The sequence below is a fragment of the Tachysurus vachellii genome, chromosome 12 (assembly GCF_030014155.1).
Source record: "Tachysurus vachellii isolate PV-2020 chromosome 12, HZAU_Pvac_v1, whole genome shotgun sequence".
Classification (NCBI taxonomy): domain Eukaryota; kingdom Metazoa; phylum Chordata; class Actinopteri; order Siluriformes; family Bagridae; genus Tachysurus; species Tachysurus vachellii.
In genome coordinates this window covers 10742513-10752495 of record NC_083471.1, presented here as the reverse complement: position 1 = coordinate 10752495, position 9983 = coordinate 10742513, and the positions used below count along the sequence as shown (strand labels likewise).

General features: G+C 37.3%; 1 protein-coding gene across 1 annotated transcript; it reads right to left on the bottom strand.

Moving 5' to 3' along the window:
* Positions 1-3874: 3874 nt before the first annotated feature.
* LOC132854287 (uncharacterized) lies at positions 3875-6532 on the bottom strand. The gene is made up of 5 exons (XM_060882574.1): positions 6460-6532; positions 5782-6210; positions 5573-5689; positions 4771-4793; positions 3875-4284 (listed from the first exon to the last, which is right to left on the bottom strand). Exons 1-5 carry the CDS (start codon positions 6500-6502, stop codon positions 4180-4182), a joined length of 717 nt encoding a protein of 238 aa, XP_060738557.1. The 5' UTR covers positions 6503-6532; the 3' UTR covers positions 3875-4179.
* Positions 6533-9983: the final 3451 nt, after the last annotated feature.

Below are 9983 nucleotides of genomic sequence, written 5' to 3'. Positions count from 1 at the left end.
ATGTTAACCATTATAAAGAAATTGCTATCCAAATGAACAACTAAGATAATCTATCTTTCTATCCCTGAAGAAAGCGTTTCTATAATATTTCCCTGGAATCTATGGAATAAAAACGATTATTATTGACAGTGTTTTTATTCCATAGAATCCACTATTAAGTAAAATAGCGATCGCACCTGACGAACTAGAGTTATGACAAAAAAATAGAGCTCCCCCACTGGTTAGGCAAGAATTTTCTATCAGTTACACAAATGTGTCTCTTGCAAAAAATAAACGTCCTTTTCATTTATTTGCAAAATATAAATAAAGCTGTTCGGTTCATTTGCTTAAGTAACGGAGCACCCAAACATTCAAAGATGAACAACAGAAAGCCAAACTAAACATTGAATTAGACTCTCTAATTACAACTCTCTAATTACAATTATTAGAAGTGAAGTTTAACGTTTAGAAGTCACGTGACATACAGCTAAGTATGGTGACCCATATTCAGAATTTGTTCTCTGCGTTTAACCCATCTAAAGTGCACACACACAGCAGTGGGCAGCCATTTATGCTGCGGCGCCCGGGGAGCAGTTGGGGGGGTTCGGTGCCTTGCTCAAGGGCACCTCAGTCATGGCCGGCCCCCGCATAAAGATAAACATAAACTTGTGAGATGTGCAGAGCTTAATGCTCGAATTCACAATAAAATAAATAGGGAAGTCAACAAACCCTATCATGAACCCAGGAAAAATAAAGAACATAAAAACTTAAATAATTAACAAATATAAATAAAATGGGGGGGCAGGGTGGCTTAGTGGTTAGCACGTTCGCCTCACATTTCCAGGGTCGGGGTTCGATTCCCGCCTCCACCTTGTGTGTGTGGAGTTTGCATGTTCTCCCCGTGCCTCGGGGATTTCCTCCGGGTACTCCGGTTTCCTCCCCCGGTCCAAAGACATGCATGGTAGGTTGATTGGCATCTCTGGAACATTGTCCCTAGTGTGTGATTGCATGAGTGAATGAGAGTGTGTGTGCCCTGCGATGGGTTGGCACTCCGTCCAGGGTGTATCCTGCCTTGATGCCCAATGACGCCTGAGATAGGCACAGGCTCCCCATGACCCGAGGTAGTTCGGAGAAGCGGTAGAAAATGAATGAATGAATGAATGAATAAAATGAATTGTAAATTATCAGAAAATCACAGTGTAAGAGGCATACTACATATTAGGGATGAGCGAGTACAGCATTATCTGTATCTGTATCTGTACTCGGAGTGGGTGGGGCATAACCCGGAAGTAGGGGCTTGTCTTGAAATGGGCGGGGCTTTAACCGGTATGTTATTTTAAGCATGCAATTGATATGGGTTGATCAGAAATTGTTATATTTATTGCTGATTAGAAAAATATTTACAGGACAGCATCAGGATTGAGCTTCAGATCAATGGTTTTGATCACGATAGCAAACGATCTATATTACAGAACAAGTTTTGCAACAATGAAAACAAAACAATGCAGTGCAATTATTAAGTAAAATGTAATGAACAACATAACTTTCTTTTTTAACTTTTAATTTTTTTATGATCAGTATGATTTTTTTTATTTTTTTTTATTTTTTTGGTTCTTTTTTATTTTTTTATTTCCACACCAGGTGTGTGTGTGTGTGTGTGTGTGTGTGTGTGTGTAGCTTAATAATTAATTTGTTTAATAATTAACACTAGCTTACTACCTTTATGTTTTTATGAAATACAGCAAAAACGTGCCAGACACTCAGTGTCTGGTTACTGGTTAGAGACAGCTGAAGGTTTAAAAAAGAAAACAAATCTCCGACAGGCAGAGATGCAATGCGAGTCACAATCTACCAAGCAAGCACCACGTCTGAACGAACCCACATTTACCAGAACTCTACTGGTTAGTAAGTACGTATTATTAACGTTACAACCCGAAGTAAAAAGCTGAAGAAACCCTAAATGTTAACGGAAAAGACCCACGAACCCGAGTGACTGAGGGAGAGACAGAGAGCTGTTCTGTGTGTGACTGTGAGTGAGCAGAGCGAGACACAGCAACACAATACATCTGTATGTGTGTAGGGGAGGGGCGCTGTGACTAGCCTATCACAGAACGCTGACACAATCAGCTACCCAATGATGATTTCATTCAATCCGAGCACAGATATTGACTCGTATTACTCGTATAATACTCGTACTCGGCAGAAGTGCTTTATCCGTACCGGATACTCGTTTCAGCCGAGTATCCGGCTCATCTCTACTAAATATAATAAACAGAGATTGGCTTCCTGTTAATAAATGCAACTGGCCCATTTAACCCAGCTTTTTTCACTTCCTTTCTTAATAAGGGACAACACTAGGGAATCTTAAGATGCCCTGCATTTTTATATTTTTTCTTCTTGTTTTGTCCCTGATGACTGAAATGTTTTTGTTATCTCCACATAATAATAGTTGTTTTGTCGTGATCACGACACGATGATCTCTGCATGTACCCCATTTTTAATATGTAATGGGTTATTAAAATGTTAATCCTTTGTTCTCATAAATATTTCAATTGTTTTGTATTTGTTTTGTCACACAAAACGAATTGTTTTGTTTTGATCATTTTGTATTAATTTATTGTTCTGTGATGTAAACACTTGTGAACGCTTGCTTTCCACCTTTAGCACTGTTACTGCTAGGTACCTAAAGCTGTGCCCCTGAAATATACGTGAGGGTGTTTTAAAACTGTGATTTTAGAAACAGCAGCTGGATTAACCACAGTAGCATGTGGCTGTTTCTGATAAACTAAAGCCATTTGGTTTCGCTATATCAGGATGCATTGTGCACTGTGGCTTATTTGTAGACCAACTAACAATAATCCTGCTGTTACTGCAGACCTACAAAGAAAAAAAAAGGTTCAAATGATGCAATAAATTTAACACTAGATCTGTTAGGTAGAACAAAGCATGCTGAATTAGTATATTCTGAGTTGGGGCCAAGTGAGATCTGATTGGTTCCAACAGCCCTAAGCTGGGAGTAATTTTACCAGAGTAAAATTAATCAGTTTTTATTGTGAGCATATTTAACAATTAATTAAAATTATTTGATTATGTTGTTTGATCTTAAGAATTTAATAAACAATTACTTCAAAAATCCACAGTAAAAACAGATGACCTTTACTGTGAGCATTGAGTAGGTAACTATGAAATGATCTGAGCTGATATGATTAACTAACATTTTGAAATATCCATTTTATAATGGATTAAAATGTGCCTCCTAGTGTAGTCAAGTCAAGTTTATTGGTTATCAGTTTAGTGAACATTCTCAAAACTTCAGTTTGAAGTTTTGGGGATATTTATTTCATGTACTGAGTTTATTTGGAATGAGTCCAAATGTTATGTATAGCAGTTTGGGTTATCTTTTGTAGCCGAGTACTTTAATTATTGTGACACTGCCAGCGCATGTGCAGCGCAGTGGCATAGTAACGGCAAAGACTGGTTGATACTGGTACTGGCAAGATGTGTTTTATTTATTTCTCTCTTAAAGCTTATTTTCCCCCATTCGTAAAATGAGATAGAAAAATGAGTTTAGCCTTTATACTGTGTGATTCGTATTTGTTTGTATTCATTGTATACAATCTTTTTGTAGTACATTCTTTTGCTGTGTTTTAGGAGTTTGCAGACACTTCCGTTCCTCTTTCAGCATTTAAGCATCTAAAAGCCGTGCTCCTACACTATATGTGTGGCTGGTTTAACAAAGCTTTTAAAAGAATGTAGTACAACACGAAGCTTCCTGCATCTATAGTCGTGATTATTCACATTTATGCTTCAGTCACACTTAAATTTATAATTAGTAAATATTTCTGGTTCATGATGAAATCACTAAATCAAAAAGGCCTTACAGGACATTGGGATGACTTCTTTTTTATTTATTTTTTTTATACAATATCATTACCAATTGGTATAAATAGCACAAATGTAGTACTCATCAAACTCTAAACTTGTGAATGTTTTATTATACTGCATAAGTAATTGAGACATTATGACAGAGGGTCATAGGAAAATTACAAATTGTATTAATTAAAAGAAATTAAAGACATTTTCCCTGATCTAATACTGAATACACATATTCCACAACCCATTCTATATATTACATAATGTAATGAAAAGATAAAAGAAAACACTCATCCCGCATTGTTTAACAGCTTATTAAAGCTCATGCTAAGCTAAGTTCTGGTATACGACACAAGTATATACATCGTGTGGAATAGCTGCTTCCTCGTGTCTGCTTGTCTGCATGTCTTTCTTGTTAGAGAGCTGCTCCTGCTGTGGCAGAGGATACACAGACAAGTCAGTTTTTTAATTTAAAATGAACATGTGACTGAATAGTCATTTGTTAGGCTTAAGTTCAGTTTAATGAATGTATAATTTCATTTTAAAAGTAATGAAATTATAATTTCATCCATAAGATCTTCCTATAGATAAACTGTTTGTCTGTTTAAAATGCTGCTTAAAACCTTTTTATGTATTTGGACATCAACAGAATCCCATAGGAAATTTGTATGTGTTTTTACAGCCAAAACATACAGTACAATTCAGCCTGACACATTATGGTTGCATCAAACTATAAAGACAGGAGTGCTAAAAATGTGCTCCTAGAAAATAGTATGATCATTTGCATTTTGGACAAATAAATCTATAACTAATTAACTTGCACCATCTTAAATTACAACTTGGAAGTCACTACGAATTAATGGCAGTAAAGCTAGAGGTTACTATCTTTTTAATTTAAATTCAAAGTCTTAGATTTACCTCTTCATCTTGTTCTTCAGGACCTACAGTAAAACAACAGAGAAAGCAAATAATTTATTATTATAATATGTTTATGGGGGCATGGTGGCTTAGTGATTAGCACGTTTGCCTCACACCTCCAGCGTTGGGGGTTCGATTCCCGCCTCCGCCTTGTGTGTGTGGAGTTTGCATGTTCTCCCCGTGCCTCAGGGGTTTCCTCCAGGCACTCTGATTTCCTCCCCCGGTCCAAAGACATGCATGGTAGGTTGATTGGCATCTCTGGAAAATTGTCCGTAGTGTGTGAGTGCGTGAGTGAATGAGTGTGTGTGTATGTGCCCTGCGATGGGTTGGCACTCCGTCCAGGGTGTATCCTGCTTTGATATCCAATGACACCTGAGGTAGGCACAGGCTCCCATGATACGAGAATGGTTCGGATAAGCGGTAGAAAATGACTGACTGACTAATATGTTTATATATTCATTTTCAGGAGTGGTTTTCCTACACTGGTTCGTGTAGAACCTGGAGTCTATCTGTGGGGAATTAGCTCAAAATGCATGGGAAAACCAACCACAGGGCACAATCACACACGCACTACAGACCATTTACAGATAGCAATTAGCCTACAACCCATGTACCTCAGCAGAGAGAGGAAAACCCCAAAGGACAGGGAGAATATGCAAACTACACACACACAGTGGGCAGAAGCATGAACTGAACACCCAACCCTGTAAATTCTTTAGGAAGTTTTCAGCTTTTGAGTTATTAATCATATTATATTGTATTGTATTGTATTGTATTGTATTGTATAATATGACTTCAGTACCTCTGTGTGTTCTTGGTTTGTGAATAATGAAGATCATGACACAGAGAGGAATCACAATCACATTCATTGCCACAGAGATCATGCTCAGTATCATGAATACACCAGAGAAGACATAATCTTGAAAAAGAGGTTATCTTACAATTAAAACTGCACAAAATGTTTCTTTCTAGAAATGAATCTACAGACATGATAAGAGAAGCTTCACAAACCTTTTAAAGAACAGAGAACTGGATCTTCTGGTCTAACTGAAGTTATGGTTATTGTATTATTTCCCTCTGAAACGTTGTCTACTTTCACATGTAAGTAGCTGGAGTTACTGAATATTATTTTGTCCAGCTCAGTGAAGCTGCAGTAATATAGTCCTGTATCAGTGACATTAACTGCAGGGATTGTGAGAGACGTGTTCTTTCTGTGTACAGACATCACCATGTGCTCAGGTTCAGGGGAGAAGTAGCACTTTTGCATTTGGCCAGATAAAGTAAACTGTTTGCACCCAACAAGAAGTGGCACTGAGGTACTTGTGTGCTTAAACCAGAAGATATAACTGGCACGATACAGGTCATGGTGGCACCAAAACGTGACTTTATCTCCAGCTTCTGCCTCCAGCAGTGAAGAACTAAGGGTCTCTGAGAGCAAAGCTGCAGGCCAATAAACAATTAACTAATTTATAACACTTCAAATACCACTTGAGTTTCTGAATATAACCTTCTCAGAAAACTTAAATCGCTAAACCAAACCCAAAAATAGACTACATATTTGTTTACTGTCTATACTTTTCATAGATAATATAATGTTTACTGGTAAGGTTTATTGCAAAAGCATTAATGTGGATCATTTTCCACAATAATTCATTAATTAAATTAGTAAATGAGATTCTTAATACTTACTTCCGGTACAGAGAAGTAAAAGCATAATCACAAACTGAACCATTGCTGCACTGTCAGGTGAAAGATGAAAAGGGAAATGTCTATCTGGTAAAGTGATCTGAGTGAAGGAGGTGTGGCTTGAGTATAGTCAGTGGACATTTAACAAGGAAGCCTTGATCCCAGTGAGTCTCTCAACAAGTAATATATTTGCATAATAACATGAGATTAATTTTCCTCATACTTTTAATCTTTAACCGTAAGCAAAAAGCTAATTTTATGGCTTGTTTTATGCTATAAATGTTGCACCTGAATAACATGCAAAGTTAAGACTTTTTTTCTGAACTAAAGAATTCAGTTGGTCTGTTGCTGGTCTTTTACCACAGCACACATTTCTAATGGACAAAACAATTACCTAAAACACACACAGAATTAAAATCCAGTTACTTTACTAGTTAAATTATAGATAGTATCTATAATTTAACTAGTAAAGTAACTGGATTTTAATTCTCTGTGTGTGTTTTAGGTATCATACTGTGATGTGATCATTTAGTGGGAAACAAAAGGACAAACTGAAATGTGAAAATGGCATTTAGTGCAGCAAAGGTGTGAAATAAAACACTGATGGTCAGGTCACAACTGAACACAGCTACATGTGGTTTTCTCTGGTAGATACAGCACAGAAACTATAATAATCACAAACAGAGAATGTCAGGTCTGTGGTTTAAAAACTGCTAGGTAGGGCTTCCTCTGAAATGGACATACTGCAGCATGCAAACAGTGTGGTTTGTGGTGAATCTGGTGTGTATCTACCTAAGAAACAATCCAAACAAGTGGAAAAACCTATTAAAAATATTTAGTATTGATGACAAGAACTCTGTTCTGTAATGAGTAGGAAAAGTGCAGTGTTTCACCTCCACAGAACATGCATATTTAACTTTGTTTTATCTCTTATATCTTGCTCCACAGATTATACATTCAACACACCTTTGATAGTGCTAAACAAAATTATAGTTAAGGTTGCATGGCAACAGACTTTCAAGATATTCGACTTTGAAAGGAAAAAACCTTTCCTGAAGAATCCAAAAACAAACAAAACAAAACAAAAAAAAAAGGTTATTACTAGCCTAAGGGGGTGGGATGGGGTAAATGGAAAGTACTTAATGGTATGACCACTAGGTGCACTGGTGAGTCCTGTTGTTAAAATGTTTTCACTTGTTAATGTGAGAAGTTTATGGGAGTTACTGGGTACTGGGTTAATTCAATGTTTAAACTTTAATGAAAAGATGGCAGTTCCTCAAATAAGATCACACAAAGTCCAAACATGAGCAGTCATGTTGCAGGATTATTAAAGCAATATTGTGTACAATCCTGGAACTGTACACTGAGTTGACTTCCAAGTCCCAACAGTGGAGACACGGAGCACAAGTCAGTCAATCACCTTTCAGTGCTTCCCGAATTCGAAAATAGGCAATGAAAGATGTAATGTAATGTCACTCACCTAGACAAAAAAAAATATATATATATTCAAAAGAGCCATGGATGAAAATCAAAGAGTTTATTGAAAAACAGCAATGAACCTGAGATCAATTCATCAAGATTTCCCAAAAATGATCTGGTCTAATACCCAAACACCCTTTAATTTCTAGTATATTAGTGATGTTCCCGCCATATTTTTGAAAATCCCCATTATTTTCAAGTTTTATCATTGTCACATGCCATTGTTTTTGGTTTTCTCGTTTTCCATTAGATTTAGATTTTAGGTCTTTACCATTATTTTTGCCTCCACCTCCTTTTTCATATAACCCCCCACTCTGAGCATTATCCACACATTCAACCTGAGCAGCCCCAGCTGGGTCCCAAACGGCCTCAATGCATCCGGAATGTATTCACAGCACTGAATTTTTTCTGTACCCTTCCCCAGATCTGTGCCTCGATACAATCCTGTCCCGGAGTTCTACAGACAATTCCTTGGACTTCATGACTTGGTTTGTGCACTGACATGCACTGTTAACTGTGGGAAGTTATATAGACAGTTGTGTGTCTTTCCAAATCATGTCCAATCAACTGAGTTTACCACATGTGGACTTCAATCATGTTTTAAACACATCTCAAGGATGATCAGTGGAAACAGCATGCACCTGAGCTCAATTTTGAGTGTCATGGCAAAGGCTGTGAATGCTTTTGTACATGTGATTTTTGTTGTTTATTTTTAATAAATTTCAAACAAACATCTTTCACATTGTCATTATGGGGTATTAATTGAAGAATTTTGAGGAAAATAATTAATTTAATCAATTTTGGAATAAGGCTGTAACATAAAATGTGGAATAAGTGAAGCACTGTGAATACTTCCTGTTTCATAAGCCTCATTTTCACTTAACAAAGAAGGTAACTATATACAAATAAAGCTGATCTATGGACCTTTCTTGCTCTTTAAGTCAACTGATATATAGTTATTCCAATTTCAAATAGTCTAACGCAACATTGCCTCACAACTGATTACATCTGGTGCTCCTGTAACTTCCACAATAGATTTTTCAGAATACTTTTACAAGAGGCCTTGAGCAATCCTAGTGCGCCTATCAAATGCCATGTTACTGTTCAACTTAAAATAACACTGCAACCGTAGCACATGCCTCAGACTGCCTTATTAGATTATTGTCAAGCTGTTTTTTACTAATTGGTTCCCAACATCTTCCAAAGTTCTCAGATAGGTCCCCATGTTGCCCACTACATTGAATTTTTGGGATCTGATTGGGTTAGAACTTCTTCCCTAGTTTTGCCAATTGTGAGGAAAATTCCCACCCTGCCAGCACTATGTGCTCGTCAGTAATATCACCTGGCTCAGTATTTCAGAAGTGTTCTTTCCAGTGTACAAACAGATACATTACAAATACATTGTTATATGACAATCCTCTTCAACTTTACTAAGTCCATATTTGGATCTGTCTCCATATCTGAATACAATGAATCTGTTGGACACTCTTTCAGTTGCTATGAGTCCTTTGATAGCCCATTTATAATGCATCAAATTAATTTCCTGTCTTGCCAGTTTTCCTTCTTGGTATGTTATCTTGTCTCTGCTGTTTTCAGTTCATATTTCACAGAGCGGCTCTGTGACTGTCATGACTTGCTGAAGCTTGACTTAACCCTTGTCTTGACTTCGGGGAAGTCGTGGCCTAATGGTTGGAGAGTTTGACTCATAACCCTAAGGTTGTGGGTTCGAGTCTCGGGCCGGCCACAACTGAGGTGCCCTTGAGCAAGGCACCGAACCAATAGCAGTAGCAATTCATTGGTCAATTCATTGTCCAACCCCTGTACGTTACACATGCTCAGACAAAAGTCCATTAAATCTGACGTTCTCGTTCCTCCTCTTACTGAAGTTTTTCTTCTTCCGAACAAAGACTACTACAGCAACAATGACGACGACTACAGCAACAATGACGATGACTACAGCAACAATGATGACGACTACAGCAATGATGATACCAGTCTGTCCTCCATCTGATACTCCACCTGTTGAATCAGCACAGAGTCTTTATTAT